General features: G+C 31.7%; 1 protein-coding gene across 2 annotated transcripts in view; it reads left to right on the top strand.

Annotated features, from left to right (window-relative positions):
• Positions 1-21,604, top strand: part of LOC139492030 (kinetochore protein NDC80 homolog) — a 79,129-nt gene extending 57,525 nt beyond the window's left edge. For both annotated transcript variants that reach the window (XM_071280091.1, XM_071280092.1), the window contains 11 exons: positions 521-601; positions 1,016-1,109; positions 1,387-1,481; positions 2,774-2,918; positions 6,536-6,741; positions 11,856-11,975; positions 12,982-13,071; positions 13,699-13,791; positions 16,430-16,560; positions 17,091-17,193; positions 21,357-21,604. In XM_071280091.1, the coding sequence (XP_071136192.1) occupies positions 521-601; positions 1,016-1,109; positions 1,387-1,481; positions 2,774-2,918; positions 6,536-6,741; positions 11,856-11,975; positions 12,982-13,071; positions 13,699-13,791; positions 16,430-16,560; positions 17,091-17,193; positions 21,357-21,422 (1,224 nt within the window). In that variant the 3' untranslated portion in view covers positions 21,423-21,604. The remainder of the gene's footprint in view (positions 1-520; positions 602-1,015; positions 1,110-1,386; positions 1,482-2,773; positions 2,919-6,535; positions 6,742-11,855; positions 11,976-12,981; positions 13,072-13,698; positions 13,792-16,429; positions 16,561-17,090; positions 17,194-21,356) is intronic.
• Positions 21,605-22,121: the final 517 nt, after the last annotated feature.

Here is a 22,121-nt window from a genome sequence, read left to right as displayed (position 1 = left end):
TAACCAACTTTACATGGTCTAAATGGCCAGACTTTGTACAGACATAAAAAAGGATAGGATAGACAAGTTTGGAATTTGCATACAAAAACTCCCCTCTTTCTATTTTGAAGGCACCATAAAAAAAACTTGCACATTCCTGCTACAAATAGAATGACCACTTTTACAACTTTGTTCCACAAAAATTATAATAGATATATAGAGACAAATTCCATACTCCTTTAAAATTAAGATGAAAATGTTTTTCAAGGAGCTTGATCACTCATTTTTGGCTCTGGGAATCTGAAAAAAATTAATTGAATTGCCAAAATTTTGTTTAGAAAGGCTGAATCATAGATACCACGTGTTTTTTTTATTTCAGTCAGGAGAAACTCTGTCTAGCTCTATAGATACCACATGTTTTTTTTTATTTCAGTCAGGAGAAACTCTGTCTAGCTCTATAGATACCACATGGTTTTTTTTATTTCAGTCAGGAGAAACTCTGTCTAGCTCTATAGATACCACATGTTTTTTTTTATTTCAGTCAGGAGAAACTCTGTCTAGCTCTATAGATACCATCATGTTCCCTCCAGATGACGATTTTGATACAAAGTCTGAGAAGAAGGTATTATATTTTTTAACATGGAGATTTTTATTGCAGAGTTATGTCAGCTTTTTTTACCTTTTCTGTTTTTTGTCAAGATTTGAGCAACCTTCAATTTTACTTGCTCAAAAGAATTGACCAGCCAAATTTTTACATAGAATTTAATTTTCTATTGTATCCATCTGCATTTTTCGGTTGAATCTGAATTTATTAGAATCCTATGCTGTTTCAATTAATTAATTCCAGAACTTTGATTAGGGAACTACTTTTCAACTTTGCATAGGAAAAAAAAACATTTTTGAAAACAAAATATTAAATTTGTTGGCAAATCCTTTCATTAAGAATATTTTTTATATTAATTACCATAATCTCTCCCCTCCCTCTTTTTGAGTAAAATTACTGTTTCCTAAATATTATTTGTAATTGTGATTTTAGATAGAGTTTGATTACATAGAGTCTACATATGTGGCCTACATGAGAGGACAAGATACATTTGAAGAATATGATGATAAACTGGCTGATGTTTTAAGTAAGTTTACTGCTATTCTCCTTACCATACATGCAGCATTTAGGGAGTAAAAGGAAAAACTGGTCAGCTTGGATTAGAAAAGTGTTTTCTTTCTGACTTTTACTTTGTGACGCCATACAAATGAATATGTTTGTTTGCCCTAAACCTACCTACTCAGAAAATATCTGCCTTCTGAAAATCTTTTATTGTCCTCATGTGAAGTTTTTTTTTTGTTTAAGATAGGCATGAAGACTTAAAAACGCCTGACACTTCAATTTTTCTTTGCATTTATTTTTAGAACAGAAATATTATGGTATATCTGGAGGAAAAGAGACATTAGAAAAGGAAAACAGAAGGTTGTTACAAGAACTTGAGGTTCTGGAACAAGATAGCGTAAGTGAACAAGATTGGAGTACACAAATATTATCCATTTTGATGGAGTTATTTCCCTTTACTGGATGGCAAGGGTACACAAATAGCTTGATAAACCAATATAATTGGACTTTTTATACATGTTGCTATATTTTATAATAATTTGATATTTGAATTCCTATTAACTAATAGATATAGGAAGATGTGGTATGCGTGCCAATGAGACAACTCTCCATCCAAATAACAATTTATAAAAGTAAACCATTATAGGTCAATGTACGGTCATCAACACGGAGCCTTGGCTCACACTGAATAACAAGCTATTAAGGGCCCCAAAATTACTAGTGTAAAACCATTCAAACGGAAAAAACAACAGTATTATCTATAAAAAAAAACGAGAAACGAGAGACACGTATAAATTACATACGTATGACAACTACTGTACATCAGATTCCTGATTCTTGATCCTAAGTCTTGATTAACTCATTACATCTACTCAGGATCTTAAGCTCATTTCAAATTGAGAATGGAAACGGGTAATGTCAAATTGATCAAAGAGGAGATAACAGCAGTTTGCACTGTTTGTTTAAAAGAGAAGATCAGGTAAGGACTTTTTTGGCTTAAGATTCAAAATAAATCTGATGTCTACTTCAGTCAATTCAATTAGTTTATAAATAAACTTTGAACTTGTCAAGTCATTAAAGGCAATCAAATTCAAGCTTTATTATGAAAAATCTATCAAATATGTTATAAAACTTCCCTTTTCAAATGGATTATGTTTAAAATGTAAGGTTCTGTATTCATGTTCAAAGACAACCTTTATATATATATATGTTATGTGTTATCCCTAATACAAAAATATGCTTAAAATATTAAGACTGAAAACAAGTGTGTCAACTTCCAGTTTAGACAAAAACAGTTTTGAAATGAGCACAAATGCTAAAATTGTGAAGATTTCTGATTTTTTGCATGAATAAATTATGCTAGTACCTGATGCATGTGCAAAAAAACGAGCCCATATTTATGTAGCAAATGTGAGATACTTTCCAATTTTAAGCAAAAAGTTAACAATTTAACAAATTTGTAAAAATTCTATATTTTTGGGCCAAAAAGGGGTCTTACTGGGCCTACTCCTTTGTAAAATAAGAATATCAACCAGTTTGTGCTAAAATACATTGATCTGACTTTACTGTTGCCTTATTCATGTTGTTATTCACTCCTTATTAAAAGGTTACATTTCTTTCCATTGTTGATGGAAGAAAATCACCATCTTGTTAAACTTGTATTAATTAATCATCTGCAATTGGTTTCAGGATAAATTAAGAAGTCTGCAAGAAAAAGAACATTCTCTTAAGTCTGATATAAAGATATTTGAGTCCTATATAAATGAATTAGAGATTCACAGACAAAATCAAGAAATTATTTACAAAGAGGCAGAGGATTCACATACAAATACAGGTAGTTAGACTTAAATTATACATTAATTACTGGGCTAGAACTATTCACAAATACAGGTAGTTAGACTTAAATTATACATTAATTACTGGGCTAGAACTATTCACAAATACAGGTAGTTAGACTTAAATTATACATTAATTACTGGGCTAGAACTATTCACAAATACAGGTAGTTAGACTTAAATTTTACATTAATTACTGGGCTAGAACTATTCACAAATACAGGTAGTTAGACTTAAATTATACATTAATTACTGGGCTAGAACTATTCACAAATACAGGTAGTTAGACTTAAATTATACATTAATTACTGGACTAGAACTATTCACAAATACAGGTAGTTAGACTTAAATTATACATTAATTGCTGGGCTAGAACTATTCACAAATACAGGTATTTAGACTTAAATTATACATTAATTACTGGGCTAGAACTATTCACACATACAGGTATTTAGATTTAAATTATACATTAATTACTGGGCTAGAACTATTTACAAATACAGGTATTTAGACTTAAATTATACATTAATTACTGGGCTAGAACTATTCACAAATACAGGTAGTTAGACTTAAATTATACATTAATTGCTGGGCTAGAACTATTCACAAATACAGGTATTTAGACTTAAATTATACATTAATTACTGGGCTAGAACTATTCACACATACAGGTATTTAGACTTAAATTATACATTAATTACTGGGCTAGAACTATTTACAAATACAGGTAGTTAGACTTAAATTATACATTAATTACTGGGCTAGAACTATTCACAAATACAGGTAGTTAGACTTAAATTATACATTAATTGCTGGGCTAGAACTATTCACAAATACAGGTATTTAGACTTAAATTATACATTAATTACTGGGCTAGAACTATTCACACATACAGGTATTTAGACTTAAATTATACATTAATTACTGGGCTAGAACTATTTACAAATACAGGTATTTAGACTTAAATTATACATTAATTACTGGGCTAGAACTATTCACAAATACAGGTAGTTAGACTTAAATTATACATTAATTGCTGGGCTAGAACTATTCACAAATACAGGTAGTTAGACTTAAATTATACATTAATTGCTGGGCTAGAACTATTCACAAATACAGGTATTTAGACTTAAATTATACATTAATTACTGGGCTAGAACTATTCACACATACAGGTAGTTAGACTTAAATTATACATTAATTACTGGGCTAGAACTATTCACACATACAGGTATTTAGACTTAAATTATACATTAATTACTGGGCTAGAACTATTTACACATACAGGTAGTTAGACTTAAATTATACATTAATTACTGGGCTAGAACTATTCACAAATACAGGTAGTTAGACTTAAATTATACATTAATTACTGGACTAGAACTATTCACAAATACAGGTAGTTAGACTTAAATTATACATTAATTACTGGGCTAGAACTATTCACAAATACAGGTAGTTAGACTTAAATTATACATTAATTACTGGGCTAGAATTATTTACAAATACAGGTAGTTAGACTTAAATTATACATTAATTACTGGGCTAGAACTATTCACAAATACAGGTAGTTAGACTTAAATTATACATTAATTACTGGGCTAGAACTATTCACAAATACAGGTAGTTAGACTTAAATAATACATTAATTACTGGGCTAGAACTATTCACAAATACAGGTAGTTAGACTTAAATTATACATTAATTACTGGGCTAGAACTATTCACAAATACAGGTAGTTAGACTTAAATTATACATTAATTACTGGACTAGAACTATTCACAAATACAGGTAGTTAGACTTAAATTATACATTAATTACTGGACTAGAACTATTCACAAATACAGGTAGTTAGACTTAAATTATACATTAATTACTGGGCTAGAACTATTCACAAATACAGGTAGTTAGACTTAAATTATACATTAATTACTGGTCTAGAACTATTCACAAATACAGGTAGTTAGACTTAAATTATACATTAATTACTACTATTCACAAATACAGGTAGTTAGACTTAAATTATACATTAATTGCTGGGCTAGAACTATTCACAAATACAGGTAGTTAGACTTAAATTATACATTAATTACTGGGCTAGAACTATTCACAAATACAGGTAGTTAGACTTAAATTATACATTAATTACTGGGCTAGAACTATTCACAAATACAGGTAGTTAGACTTAAATTATACATTAATTACTGGGCTAGAACTATTCACAAATACAGGTAGTTAGACTTAAATTATACATTAATTACTGGGCTAGAACTATTCATAAATACAGGTAGTTAGACTTAAATTATACATTAATTACTGGGCTTGAACTATTCACAAATACAGGTAGTTAGACTTAAATTATACATTAATTACTGGGCTAGAACTATTCACACACAAATACAGGTAGTTAGACTTAAATTATACATTAATTACTGGGCTAGAACTATTCACAAATACAGGTAACTTGGCTTGATCTGATAACGCCATTGCTAAGAAAGAATAGGACATGCAGAAAAACAATAGTACAGTGAATTCATAATTATTCGTTGATACCAATTTTCGTGGATTTCATGAGTACAGTTGAACCATGAAATCAAATGTTCAACGAATATCATCTTTTCAATAGGCTTTGTATACAGAGATTGACAAAACAACGAAATCCAATATCCACGAATATGCAAGTTTTCAGCAATCCACAAAAATTGATACCCACGAAAATAAATGAATCCACAGTACACAAAACACAACATTCAAAATATAAAGACTGATTGACACAGGCAACACAAACCCCAACACAAACTGGGGGGTGATCACAGGTGCTCTGGAAGGGTAGACAGACCCTGTTCCACATGCAGCACCTGTAAATAGTTTTTTAGACAGCTTTTCTATGAATTAATAACATGAGTATTGTAACATATATATATATATAGGAAATTTAATGGTAGAATTATACACAAATAACGGTAACTTGCCAAGAATGATACACATACACACAGGTCACTTACTTGAAATTATACATATATAGCATGTACAGTTCAAATTGTTGAGATTTTGCATTATTTTGTCATTTAACTGAATTTAGTTGCATTCCATGCCTGTATTCTTACTCATGAAAAGGGGAGTTGTTCACCAAACAAGCATTCTTTTTATCAAAGTACATAATTCTATTTTATATATGAGATAATTGAAATTGTATTGGATTTTAATGTTAACTTATAACTTCTCTTATATAAAGGAATGAAACCAGGCATACAATTTCATAAGCATCATTTATCAAGGGACATGAGAAACACATAATTTCTAACCTGATATAGAAGAAAAGTGACCCCAACCCCTAATTAGAAATAACTGTAAATTCAGAAATTATTTCAATGTGTTTATTATCACAAGAAATCAACAGGGTATTATAATCGCAATAATTTAAACTTGCATGTTGAATTTTTATAAATTAATTAATTAGGATTTTTCTCAATATCGCAAACATTAAAATTGCATATATAGTTAAATAAATGCATTTTTAAGTCTCAAATGATAAAATCGCAATAATAAATGCAAGCAATAATTTCTGAGTTACTGCATTTTCATAGAATATGTAGTGAATTATTTTACATTACAGCTGCTGAATATGATGAATGTCTGCACCAGCTACAGAGAATGAAGTCAATTTACGAGACTCAAGAGTTTAGTTCTGCTGATATTGATAGAATCAAGGCTAGCGGCATGGAGTTAAAACGTCAGATTGATGAGATGGAGAACAGAGGGGCTAATGTTGACCAGGATATCTGGAGTGTGGAGATGAAACTTTCAAAGGAGAGAGAAAAGGTAAATAATACTTGTTAAAAGATTAGCCCCCTTTTCACTGAATGTGACCTACTGAATTAGACTTAAGGATGTACTTAGGTGAGGTTTTGGAATTCCTGTCAAATTTTCAGACTCCTTGGTGTTTTTCCATACAAAACTAGGTAAAATATTTTGCCCCATAACACCCATTTATTTTTTCATATAAGACTAAATAGCTCATGAAAGGTCATTTACCAAAATTTTAGAAGATTCTTAATTTTCTTTCTTTTGTTTTGGGACCCAAATGATACCAATGCAAACATAAGGCAAAAGTCAGAGTCAGCCTTTTCCCGCCATATTTTAAATCTCAAATATCTTGAAAAGGAGTTCCCTGACCTATCAATATTTTTAGCTTATTTTCATCCTTGAAGAATGCTCTACAAGCTTATAGTATCAGTTTTAAATTTCTTGATTTATTTAAAATTTTCACCTAACCTCACCTAAGTACATCCTTAACACTGGATTATTTTTTTTATTATTCAACAATATATTGCTGTTAACAATTTACTTCACTAATCTATCAATCACTTGGATTTAAACTAACATGAGCAACACGATTGAGATGACCCCTGATTTTTGGTGGGTCTTTATATTCTGTCTTGTGTTTTGTGTACTGTTGTTAGTCCTTTGGTCTGTTTTGATTTTTAGCCATAGCCTTGTCAGTTTATTTTGAACAAATAAGTATTGAATGTCCCTATGGTATTGGTTGCAGGATATGGCATGAAGTATTTTATGAGAACATTTGATTTATTGTATTTTTATACCCCCGCTTTAAAAAAGGGGGGGTATACTGTTTTACCTCTGTCTGTCCGTCCGTCCGTCCATCAGTCCGTCAGTCCGTCCGTCAGTCAGTCCGTCCCATGAAACTTTCGTCACATTTTCTCAGGAACTACACATCCACCCTTTCTGTAATTTGGTATCAACATTTATATATGTCAGCCATACTGTGTGATGCGTTTTCAGATTCATCACTTGACAACTTCCTGTTTACCGAACACTTGTCTGATTTTACACATGATAAAGTTGAAAATTTTCGTCACATTTTTCTCAGGAACTACAATACAAGGATTTCTGAAATTTGGTTTCAGGATTTATATAAGTCAGCTATACCGTGTGATGCGTTTTCAAATTCATCACTCGACAACTTCCTGTTTACCGAACACTTGTATGATTTTACACATGATAACCAAGTTAAAAATTTTCGTCACATTTTTCTCAGGAACTACAATACAAGGATTTCTGAAATTTGGTTTCAGGATTTATATAAGTCAGCTATACCGTGTGATGCGTTTTCAGATTCATCACTCGACAACTTCCTGTTTACCGAACACTTGTATGATTTTACACATGATAACCAAGTTAAAAATTTTCGTCACATTTTTCTCAGGAACTACAATACAAGGATTTCTGAAATTTGGTTTCAGGATTTATATAAGTCAGCTATACTGTGTGATGCGTTTTCAGATTCATCACTCGACAACTTCCTGTTTACCGAACAATTGTATGATTTTACACATGATAACCAAGTTCAAAATTTTCGTCACATTTTTCTCAGGAACTACAATACAAGGATTTCTGAAATTTGGTTTCAGGATTTATATAAGTCAGCTATACCGTGGGATGCGTTTTCAGATTCATCACTCGACAACTTCCTGTTTACCGAACACTTGCATATTTTTACACTATTAATATTATCCACTTGCGGCGGGGGTATCATCAGTGAGCAGTAGCTCGCAGTTTCACTTGTTTTTTACATGAGTTTGCATTGAGTTGTCTTTCTTGGTAATAGATACTCTGTTTATAGGGTGTGATTTTTATATAGCTAGCTTTTTTATGAGGAAAATTTGTATGTATTTGATTTACCCTGCTTTAAAAAAGTGGGGGTATACTGTTTTACCTTGGTTCCGTCAGTTCATCGTCCATGCCATGAATATTTTCGTCGCATCTTTCTCAGAAACTACATAACAAGGTTTTTTGAAATTTAGTTTTAGGGTTTATATAAGTCAGTTATACCGTGTGATGCATACCTGCCAACTGTCACTATTTGCAGGGGATTTCCCCCATGAAGGCTCCCCAGTGGAAATTTTATAAGAGCAATTTTGTCCACTATTTTAAAGAAAACAATTGATTTAACAATGGCTATGAGCTTGTTAAAGCATGAAGAAACCAAAAAACCACATTAGAATATATTTGAAGGCCCCCTTGAAGGTTTTGTAGGACTATAAGAACCATCTCTCATGTAAAACCCCCATGGGCATTTTAAAAAGTTGGCAGGTATGGTGATGCGTTTTCAGATTCATCTCTTAATAACTTCCTATTCAATACTATTTTTGTGAAAATAAGTTCTACAGTGGCTTGACTGTTAGTGTGTTGCTCTCCACCAATTGCAACTCATTTAAAATTCTGACCAAATTGCAATTTGTTTTATTAAACCAAACTGTTCAACTGGTCAGAATTTTGAACAAATTATTCAGTCAAAATGTGAAAGTGGCCCGAGAACACAGTTATTTCGTAGTGCATTTCTTTTAGACAATAAATTCAAATTAAAAAAATCGCACCTGCTCTTTCTTCAAAATAGTTTTACAGTGTAGTGTACTACCAGTGAGACAAATAATATCAAAATTATAGAAACTTCTACCAGCTCTAACTCAAAATATTGGCAATTCTGTGTTAAGGGGGTGTAAAATTCAGTTTGACAGCTTCAGACGTGATAAAATCTGACCTTTCAGAACTGGACCAATTCACTCCTTAACATAAAGTTTCAGCACCCAAATTTTTTTGACATGTAATTACATCCCCCTACTTAATATTTCATGCATTTAATATAAATAAATAAATTGGGAAAGTGTATTAAATAAAACATGCAAGTTATACACTGTTTACACTAGGGACTATATTCGTAGACAACGAAAACCAAAGGACGATAACTGTGTCATTGGACCTAATAGGACAGAAAGACTTGACCAATCTTTATAAAACTTTGCATAACCTAAGCTTGGGCAATAATGAGATGGTTTGCCAAGTTTCATGGCCATATGTCATATATAACAGAAACTGGGGTCATTTTAGTATTGACATTTGGATGTTTATTTTTGACGTATAAATTAAATATCTTCAACTGTCAAGATTTTGGCCTAAAAACTTGAAATTTTGCAAAAATTTACTTTTTAAATGCTCTTGAATATTAGATATTAAGTATTAAAAGCATCTGCACACTCATTTTATTTATCAGATGTATTGTATTTATTCCAAAGTCAAATTTATATGCGCCTATGCCTGAAAATAGAGATTTTCCAATTCAGGGAAGCCTTATATAAATATGCATTTTTGTTAGCCAATTTGAAGTTTTTGAAGTTTTTTAAGCCTAAATTATTCTTTCATATATATTAAATGTACTTTAAATGTATAGAAAAGTTACAAAAAGTATACCACATGAGTATAAAATGGTCTTGGACCATGCAGTACTGAGAATTATTTAGAGTCAATTTAGGCGGTAGTCCATATTGACATATAAAAATGCACACAGAAGCTATCAGAAGTGAAAATGTGTTACTTTTTGTTCATTTCTATGCTAAGGTGTTATCATACAAGAAGTCTAAATGCAAAAGGACTCTTGCATTTAAATTTTTTGAAAGACAATATGGTCTGGCGGCCAGTTTTTTCACATTTCGATGGAAAACTTGCATTTAGTTTAAGTCTCAAAAGGTATAAATTTGGACCACTTACTATCATACAGGAAAAAAATATGGTAACCTTTAAAGGAGTAAGGTGTACTGAATATAGTAAAAAGCTTTCTTTTCAGATTTAGTGAAATTTTTGTGATGGACTAGAGATTTGATGTACAAAGCGCTTCACATTTTACATACATCAGTTAGGCTGTTTAACCAGGGCCATGAAAACAAAATATTCTGCACTTTTTTTCTGTGATAGTCTACTTTTCTCTTTATTCAGAGTTCACAAATGGTTAATTAAATTTGATTTAAGCACAGAAACACAAATATCAGGAACAAAAAAGCTGTCAAATAGAAAGTCAGCATGCCTCTTAGGCATAAAATGTAAACTTCTTTAAAATCCTTATTATAGCCGTAGAATGCCAAAATGTCAATTTTTAACAGAATTTCTGTAAACCAAAGATGTAAATCCTTTACTTTTATTGAGTTTGACAAATTGAAACCAGCAAATCATTCAGGAAAGTTCCCAAAGTACAGAATCTAGATTTCAGTAATCCATCTCTTAGGCCCGAGAACACAGTTATTTCGTAGTGCATTTCTTTTAGACAATAAATTCAAATTAAAAAAATCGCACCTGCTCTTTCTTCAAAATAGTTTTACAGTGTAGTGTACTACCAGTGAGACAAATAATATCAAAATTATAGAAACTTCTACCAGCTCTAACTCAAAATATTGGCAATTCTGTGTTAAGGGGGTGTAAAATTCAGTTTGACAGCTTCAGACGTGATAAAATCTGACCTTTCAGAACTGGACCAATTCACTCCTTAACATAAAGTTTCAGCACCCAAATTTTTTTGACATGTAATTACATCCCCCTACTTAATATTTCATGCATTTAATATAAATAAATAAATTGGGAAAGTGTATTAAATAAAACATGCAAGTTATACACTGTTTACACTAGGGACTATATTCGTAGACAACGAAAACCAAAGGACGATAACTGTGTCATTGGACCAAGTGCCAGGTGATAAAATAAAACATACTTACAATCCTAAATGATTTGTGTCCATTTCAATTTTGATGTGACAAAATCAGTCGAACAGTTTGTGTAGGTATATTATAGTCATTACCATGCAAAAGGTGAACTGTTGTAATTTTGAATTGCTATAAAAATGTCCAAACTAAGCTTTCATATAATTTTTCCTATGAAAAGTCTTCTCTATTCATAAAAATCAGACATCATTTTAAATAAAATATCATATTCAGTAAAATCAAGTCCTGTCAATATATGTTAGCTGATGGTACATACAAAATATGAAAATTACATTAAACGCAATTAACCAAATAATTAAATTCATTTATCTGAATCTTGTATGGAATTGTTGGAGTTGTACTTTAAATTTTATATGTGTATAATTTCAGTTTGAACAGAGCTTACTACAGTACAATAAACTAGCCCAGCAGTTAAAGTCATCAGATGTGGACTTTCAGATTGGCTTCTTGGATGCCAGTGCTTTGGAAAGACTCAGAGATGTAATCAAGGTAAGTTTGGTGGGAAAATTTTAGTGATTATAACATCATCTTAACACTGAGGTTGTGAATTTTAACCCCCCCCCCCCCCCCTTTTGTGGGTGCACTTGACTCCAATCTTAATTGTCTAAGATTGTCAGTTTCCTATTGAAAAAAATTATTTAGTAATATGGCTTCCTTGAAAATTTCTTCAGTAATATGGCTTCCTTCACCAATAAAAACTGGCCGCCTCTAAAAAATCTATATAAAAAAATGGAAACGACAAACACTTATGAACCACACCAACAAACGACAACTAATGAGCATCAGGTTTCTATATATTTAAAAATGTTACAGATTGTGTTGTCGCTGTAATTTAAGATTTGACAGAATACGTATATCATGGATTGAATGTTGCTATTTCCAATCTTTTCATGCTCCTCTTAGTGGCATTATTTTTTTTAGGTCTGTGCGTCCTTTCATCCATCTGTTCCACTTCAGGTTAAAGTTTTTGGTCAATGTAGTTGTTGATGAAGTTGAAAGTCCAATCAACTTGATACCTAGTATACATGTTCCTTATGATATGATCTCTCTAATTTTAATGCCAAATTAGAGTTTGACCCCAATTTCACAGTCCACTAAACATACAAAATTATTGTGGAATTGGGGCATCTGTGTACTATGGGCACATTCTTGTTGCAAACAGCAATTGTTGTCAGTCTTTGAAACAAACAAAAATGCAAAGATATATCTAAAACGAAAGAGTGGACTTATAACTAATAACCTGTCAAGGTATAGCAAAAATGAAAGAAAATGAAAGACAAACATAGAAAACAAAAGACTTAGCAATTTGAACCCCACAAAACATTCGGGTGATCTGATGTGCTCCAGACTGTAATCATAACAGATCCTGCTTCACGAATGCCACCTGTTGTGTTTCTGATGGTTATACAAATTTGGTGATAATTTTGTGATATAATTTAAAATGTATAATATTATTTGACAATGATAAGACTTAACAATCATGACTTTATTTCAGCCTGCTGTTGTCAAATGTAGTAAACAGTGTCAGGATTTCATCATAAAGAAAACGTCAGAAAAAATAACCAATCTTGATTCTCTAGAGCAGGTTAGTACATTATGGTCATATCATTCTAAATCTTTATTCAAAGAAGTACAGTCAAACCTGTTTATAAATGGCATCTCTATTGAGAAAAAACAGTCTGGTCAGGTCACCATCTTCTTATCTTGTTGTGATACTTTTGCCTTTTTCGATCTCAATGCCAAGGTCACCTCACTTAAAGGGTTAGTTTCCTCTGGACCTGTGACCTTTATAAACATGTTTGCTGTACATTCAAAGAAAGGAAGACATAGTTATTTGTATTTCACTGACAATTTTGTTAACAATTTGAAAATGACCTCAACAAGTCTGAGTTTTCTAAAAAGCTGTGGACTGCTTTGCTCTATTCCAATTTAAGGAACAGTAGACTCCACCTAATCTGATATTGGCTAAACAGATATATTGGCTATTGTTATACATGTATCATTTTATACCCTTTGGGCAAATGTACATGTATAACATATATGGGTTCAACACTCATGTTTTTCAGACGGTAAATAGACCCAGAAGTTCGAAATTACAATCTTGCAGACAAAAAAATTTATTTTTTTATTACATGACTTTATATTATAAAACACTAACACTCATTTCATAATACTTTAACCCATGTTTTGATTTTTACTGTTTATTTTCCAGTTAACGGAATACGTAGCAGAGTGTCAAGCTGAAGTCGATTCTGTAGAGAAAAAAATCAAACTGATAGATGAGGAAATTAACATTAAAAAACAGGTAGGATATAGTATTGCAATATATGTAAAATTGATCTTAAAAGATACCGTTAAAGGGAAAAAATAATTAAAATAAAAGGTAAAAATTAATATGTAGAAAAATTGGTCAAAATTTATTTTGAAAATAGGAAGAATTAAACATAAAATGACAGGGATAAAAATGAACATTGCAAAGTATTCTCTGGAAGAGAGATACTGTTTTCATTGTTTTAATACTGTTGAAGATGAATATCATGTAATTTTTCAGTGTCCTGTTTATACAGATCTTAGACAAGTTCATTAATGAAACATCCATTCCTACCCTCCCACATACATTTTAATTAAATAGCCATTACAACAAAACATATTTGAGGTGTGTTCATTTCTAAGCAACTTTGTGACAAACATATTTTTTCCATGTTTACTGTTTTTGATGGATATTTATATAGAACAGGGCTCACGCTACCAGGCGACTTGGGCAAAGAAGTCGCCTTCCCGACCGTCACTTCGCTTTCCCCGACCCCCAAAAGCGAAAACAAGTCGCCCTGTTCTTGACGATAGTCGCTTTCAGTCGCTTCCGTCATCGGACATTTTCAATTTTTACCAAGTTGATGAAACATCAATTTTTTTATTGATAATTAAAGAAATTCAGACATAAACGATTCATTATCTTTAGAAAAGAGGTTGAAGCATTGTCTTCGTAGTGTGTAGCAGGTTATTTGATAAAAATACAACTTTTTATCACTTCGTACATTTTCTGCAAGTTCCGGTGCTTGTTACTCGAAAACGTACATCAACCTCAAATTCGCCGGCAACATAAGTTTGTTACTTCATTTAAACGTGATAAAAGTTGCCTCCAGTAAATTTTTGATCCATTTATTGCATTAAAAACGTCATGTTCCTTTCCAAATAACTTGTCAAACATCGTTTATTTTTGTAAATTTTTTTGCATTCGTCCGCCATTGACCGATTTCTAAACTCCGGATCTGAACCGGACCAGCTATGACCGAAATCCGTACTTTTACAATAATTACTACGGACGCACGGACGGAACAGCTGACAGAAGAATATTGATCCCAAAGGGAAAAATTACGCATTCCACACGCATTAAGAGACTTTTGGTAACATCTAATTGATTGGTGTATATAATTCCCTATATTTTTTATGGATTGTTTCAAACTATTGATTAAAGTTGTTTAACTCTGAGACTATTATACTAATATCAATATATTCTGGCCCAGCTTAATAACTTTTATATTTTTTTTATGAGAAACACTGAATGTCATACACAAGATAATTTTCAATTAAATTGTAATTGATATATTATAATTTCTTTACATTTTTTAAAATATTTTTTTTTTTTAGTGCTAGATATTTAGTTGGTAGTTTCTCACAAGAACCTTAGTAAAACTTAAACAACTTTTAATTTCAAATGTTACTTTAATTGTAATTTTTTTACTCAGATATGAATTGAACAATATAAAAAGAACATTATTTACATATGGCCCTTTATACTATTGTAAAATCCAAACATTGTATCGCACCGTGCGAATGAGCACTTCTCTTTCAAATCTCACCACTTCTCCCTATCAGTTTCAAAAAGAGAAGTCACGTCTCCCTATAATTCTGAAGTAGTGTGAGCCCTGAAGAAAAGATCCATAGATACTCGATTTGAGCGTTGCAGTCCAGTGAAAATCATTAAGAAATTAGATGTGACTTGAAATTTTGGCTAAGGGAGGTAACCATAACCCTTTAATAAGTGTCATGTACAAATCTACCCCTGACTCCCCTGACTGACTAGATTTATTATTTTATGTATCAATATTCCAGTTGAGAGCTGTGGTGTAGTGCATCGGACTACTAACACTAAGGTTCCTGGTTCTATTCCCGTTCCAGGATGAAAATTTCACATAATGAATTTTCAGCTCTCCCTTGACACCATTTAGGAGTATGATCTTGAGGAAACAATGATAGTCTGTCGAAAGGGGACGATTAATGAATGGCTGACCCATGTTAAGAGAAAACCATATCTCTTGCACATTAAAGACACCTTTGTAGATTTCGAAAAAGAGCAAGCAAATGCCACTACAAGACAGCACTAGCACCTGCAAAGTGGAAAGGGATTAATATAAGTTGCAAAACTTGTTTCCCTATCCACTATAAATAAAGATGTTTAAACTAATATTCCAATGGTACCTAACTTTGTGGTTTTATCATATGCTCCTATCAAGTTACTTAACATCAAACTTCTAAACATACTGAAACATCAAATTTAGGACCACCTCTACCCACTAAATTGATGAAAATTGAAACTGCCATGAATGCCCTATGATTCTAAGGTACTATGGTTTCTTTGAAAAATAGTATAAAATTGAGAATGGAAATGGGAAATTTAAAATCCAGACCATAACAAATTTCATGGAAAAGCTAACATCTTTGGGGCTATTTCAGAAAAAAAATTATAAATTATAGATTTTGCCCCATGATATATATTTTTTGTGGGAAAAAGGAGTGGAAGCAATACAATTCTGTGACAAATGAAATTAAAAAATAATGTGTGTTGAGGTATAAAAAAAGTGCAAAATTATGCTGTCCAACCTACCCTCCTATCCCAACATTGTTTTCTTTCCATAGACCTTAACAACAGTTTTTGATTTTAGAATTACCAACAAGAAATACAGATAAAAATACAAGAGGAAGAAGCAATGCAGAGAGAAATTATGGAAATTCAAACCCAATGGAAATCATCTGTACCTGATGCTAAAAAAGTTTTAGTAGAAAAAGAGCAATGGTTTGTTTTTATTTGAAACTTACTAAGAAATACACGTATGCTAATTTCCTACAATATACCACAAGGCTTAAATTTCAGAATGGCCCTGTTATTTTTCCTTTGTTAGTTATAATGGCCTTTTAGGCTGTAAATTCAACTGATGTTTCCTCATGCCATTATAAAAGACTATAACGAATTAGCTGCAATACAGAGTCATTAACTTATGCAACTGTTATTGTTAATATAACATATCGTAACGCCATATGATTATTACGTATAAGCATAATATGTTAAGTCAGTATAGTAAACAGTTTTGTAAATACAAGTCTATTTATAATTCACAAAAGCAAAATACAACCACTATGACTAAACCTAAGCAAGGACATGGTTAAAAAATATATACTTATTATAGGAAAGAACATTGTTGGAAACACCCTCCCCCTTTTTTTTCAATCCTAGGTTGGGAATCCCCTCTTTTGAAAATTGTTGGATCCGCCGGTTTCTTGACTGTTAGAAAAAATTGCTTTTGAACATATACTGTATGATTACAGGGCAGCTCAAAAGAGATGGGAGATTAAGAAGGAAGAAAGTCAGTTAACAGACTTCTTGAGGAAAGTAGTAGAAGAAGTTATTGATCATAAAACTAAGATTCAGGTTTGTACTTGATCCACTCCCCTCCCCCAACTTTATTTGGGGGACCATTATTTGGTCAATTCTTTTGATGCTATCATGTAGATTTCTTGTAATCACCAAGGTCATCATGATAAATTTGAAGTTCAAGTTTGAAATCATCCTGGCAAAAAAAAAATGAAGTTTTTGCTCACAACTGTTGTCTAGGATTTTTGTTTTACTATAATTAGGCCAATCTTTGACATTGAGAATACTTATTTTGTTTTTAGCTCACCTGGCCCGAAGCGCCAAGTGAGCTTTTCTTATCACTTGGCGTCCGTTGTCGTCCATCGTCGTTTACTTTTTACAAAAATCTTCTCCTCTGAAACTGCTGGGCCAAATTTAACCAAACTTGGCCACAATCATCATTGGGGTATCTAGTTTAAAAAATATGTTCCTTGACCCCGCCAACCAAGCAAGATGGCCACCATGGCTAAAAATAGAACAGGGGTAAAATGCAGTTTTTGGCTAAAAACTCAAAAACCAAAGCATTTAGAGCAAATCTGACAATGGGTAAAATTGTTTATCAGGTCAAAATCTATCTGCCCTGCAATTTTCAGATGAATCGGACAACCCATTGTTAGGTTGCTGCCCCTGAATTGTTAATTTTAAGGAAATTTTGCTGTTTTTGGCTATCAGTGTTCTCCCCAGATATTTCATATAGCATACTGGTAAACAAGGAATTTTGAAATACCATCTTGTTTTAAAAATTATAGCATCACATCCATAACACATTTTATAAGAAAATCAATTCATATAGCATCATAATCAGAAATAGAGCATCACATTACCATGATGCTCAAAGTCCCTGGGGAGAACACTGGCTATTATCTTTAATATTATTATAGATAGAGATAAACTGTAAACAGCAATAATGTTCAGCAAAGTAAGATTTAAAAATAAGTCAACATGACCATAATGGTCAGTTGACCCCTTTAGGAGTTATTGCCCTTTATAGTCAATTTTTAACCATTTTTCGAAAATCTTAGTAATCTTTTAGAAAAATCTTCTCCTCTGAAACTACTGAGCCAAATTAAACCAAACTCAGCCACAATCATCATTGGGGTAATTAGTTTTAAAATGTGTCCGGTAACTCAGCCAACCAACCAAGATGGCCACCATGGCTAAAAATAGAACATAGGGGTAAAATGCAGTTTTTGGCTTAAAACTCAAAAACCAAAGCATTTAGAGCAAATCTGACGGTAGTGAAATTGTTGATCAGGTCAAGATCTATCTGCCCTGGAATTTTCAGAAGAGTCGGTTAAACGGTTGTTAGGTTGCTGTCCCTGAATTGGTAATTTTAAGGAAATTTTGCTGTTTTTGGTTATTATCTTGAATATTATTATAGATAGAGATAAACTGTAAGCAGCAATAATGTACAGCAAAGTAAGACCTAAAAATAAGTCAACATGACCAAAATGGTCAATTGACCCCCTAAGGAGTTATTACCCTTCATAGTCAATATTTAATAATTTTCATAAAATTTGTAGATTTTCACTAACATTTTCCACTGATACTACTTGGCCAAGTTCATTATAGATAGTGATAATTGTAAGCAGCAAGAATGTTTAGTAAAGTAAGATCTACAAAACATCACCATCACCATAACACAAATTTGTCATGAATCCATCTGTGTCCTTTGTTTGATATTCACATATACCAAGGTGAGCGACACAGGCTCTTCAGAGCCTCTAGTTCACTTATAGGAGCATGAATTTATATTATTTCATTCATTTTCTCACCTTAGTTTTTTTTTACCTAGTCACTTACTGTAAAAAAAAAGTATTTGACCATAATCAACAATTAGCAAATATTGACTTTTTGAAGTTGAAAAATTGGCTAAATTTGGCACAAGTCTAGTTCAATGTGAAAAGCCTTGCATGTATTTAATCTTCATTTAAGTTTATTGAAAGGTAAAAAATTAATTGTTGATAGCCAAATAAATGTAGGGTCAACTTTGCCTTATGGAACCAAATTTTCTTAATAATTTCTTAATTTATAAAGGGACATTATAAGATCAATGTTAAATAAATCATGTCAGTTCTATAAGATGAAAATAACAGTTTATAGATTTAATGCATCAGAAGAAAAATAGTTGAGCCACCCAGACTTTTTTTTATAGTTATGTTTTTGATCCCTTTTGACTTAGTAACAAAAGGCATTCAAGATAATGATTAGGATCTTTTAACAAAGACTGACATAAAAACAATTTATTGCTATTTTGTTCATTTTTCCTTAGATCTTTTTTTGTGATAATATTTCATATCATGCTACTAGCTTGAGATGGAAAATTATCGCTAGAAACTAAGGAGGCAAGTGGCGTTGCTAATGAAATTGACAACATCGTCATCAGTAAAATAGCGATAAACAGATTATCATTGATCGTCTCAACTCCATTCTTCTTGCTTTCGCCCGCACCAACTCAAGCAAGAAAATCAATCTCGTTGAGATGATCAACGATAATCTATAAATATAAGTTCTGAAGTTAACTGTGACATTGACAGTGAACTATACAAAAAGCCGCCCAAAACCAGAGACAAATACGTATATCATGTGTACGTTTTAATAGATGTATATTTATTTTTATCACATATTTGGTATGAATACCTTAGGTATTACATATGCAATAACCTCAAAATTACCTGGGGCAAAAAAGAGTATATTGATATTGTGCCTTTCCTCCATATGACGTCACGTCATTGCATCTTAACGACACTTTTGTGATAAAATCTACAAAAGATTTTTACCAGTTATGTTTCATTAAGGATGTATTCTTCTGACTTTTCAGTCTCATTCAGTCTCGTTGAAATCTCGTTCTTGAATTATTCCCAAAACATGTGATAGAAGTGGAAAATATCAATGAATTTTAAAAATATTATAAGCAAACATAAATCTGTGAAAAAATTGTGTATTTACAATGAAAGGTTTTGCGTAATCTAGTTTTCAAATTTAAAGACCAATTAAGTCAGTATTTTTAGCCAAAATTTTGAGAAAATGGGTGAGGATACAAAAAATGATTTTACAAGAATCATGTACATCCCATATCATTTTGGTCTTTTCAAATTTCTTAGATATGTCTTTTTCCAATCATTTATAACAAAAAAAGTTGAAATAATATGCATTTTGTTCTTAAAACTGAGAAAAATCACAAAAATACCAAATTGACAGCATGGTAAATTTTACACAAAAAAGCTTCAAAATATGATAAAACTTTCTTATATTAACACCTACCTATAGTTTTTGTAAGTAAAATTTATTCAGATTGGTCCACTTCATCTTTATAGAAAGTATGAGAAAAAGTTTAATTGTGGAACTGTGATTTTTTTCATTATAATAGCCCAAAAATAGGTAAAGATCGATGAAAAATGGGAAAATCATCAAAATTGGGCATTTTCAAAGGGCCGTAGCAAAAAAAGAAGTGCACCACCATATGATTTTTTCTTCACCAATTATTTTGTTACAGTCTTATAAACCCAAAAATCAGGTTAAGAAAAAAAGTTTAATTCTAGAAATTTTTGGCTCCTCAGAGGTGTACATCCTTAAATTGTTATAATTGAAATTTGTTTTCTCTTTTTTGCAGAACTTATATATGTAATATATAGATTATAACATTTATTTTCCAAATTGGCCCTGGTATCATCCCTCGACCCATATTGTCCCTCGACTAAAGCCTTGAGGCTGATATGGGAGTCTCAGGATGATACCAGGGCCAAGATGGAAAAGGGCATGTTATAATCTATACCTACTTAACAAGTCAACTGATAACTTTTTATAAAGAATTTCTAAAAGTGTGTTTTATATGATTTTTAATAGCATTTTATATTTAGTAATTTTGAAATTTGCAAATTAACATTTAGTTTACATGTATGTTTATGAAATGTCTCAGTAAATTGTTTGGCTTGTCATTTACTTCATTTGAAAGATACTACTTAATATCGTCTTGCCTACGAGGACAGTAACACTCTTTGAGACATAGATATTACTTGCCAGTGGTGGCGGAAATCTATTGTATTGATGACTTTCAATGATAGCAGGTTTTACATTCTTATTTAAATGTAAAGCATTCATTATACACTTTGTCCTATAGCTCACAATGTAACAGTAAGATGTTTTTAAATGAGGAAATAATAGTAAATTTTCTATTTCAGGAAAGATTAGAAACAATGTTAAAAGATGTGACTACCTACAGAAAAGAGTGTGAAAAAGAAAAATGATGGAACTGAAGAAAATTGTCTTGATGAGCATGTCTCTAATCTTACAAGACTATTTGATATTAGTTTCTGACTTTAGTGAAGTTTTTCACAGAAAAGAGGAACACAATGTGTATATGTATATATATTAAACAGCATGAATTGTATTTCCTTTCTTGACACTATAAACCAATCTTTTAATTTAAGGTGTTTTTGTCTTGATTGCCAGGAATGTAGCTTAGGAGAGACAAGGTGATCTTAGATTTTGTTGTAAAAACCAACAAAGGCATCCACAGTTTACTATAGACTGAACTGATGTCTGCTTAAAATGACAACCGTTGATCAATCCAACTCAAAAAGAAATGTGTATGAAAACTTTGAATAAGATTTCTGTACCTAAAACAAAAGTAAAATCTGAAATTATTGTATGCATTCACTGTACTTAAGTGTATAACTGCCTTTTTTGAAGAATGGACAAAAATGTGAAATTAATTACAGAAATATATATCTTTTTACTACAATACTCATCTAGTTGCATTATTCCGATTAAAAAAATGTTGTACTGGTAAATAATTGTAAAGACTGGAGATGAGTGCACCTGCCAAGTACGTGATTCGAACTCACAACCTCAGTATTGACAGAGTAGTGATTTAGTAATTGGAATTCTTATTACTGAATCAATTGGAACCTCCAGTTTTTGTCGAGCCTGCAACTTTTGTTGCA

Source organism: Mytilus edulis, chromosome 10 (assembly GCF_963676685.1).
Source record: "Mytilus edulis chromosome 10, xbMytEdul2.2, whole genome shotgun sequence".
Taxonomy (NCBI): domain Eukaryota; kingdom Metazoa; phylum Mollusca; class Bivalvia; order Mytilida; family Mytilidae; genus Mytilus; species Mytilus edulis.
This window is presented reverse-complemented; position numbering and strand designations above follow the sequence as displayed.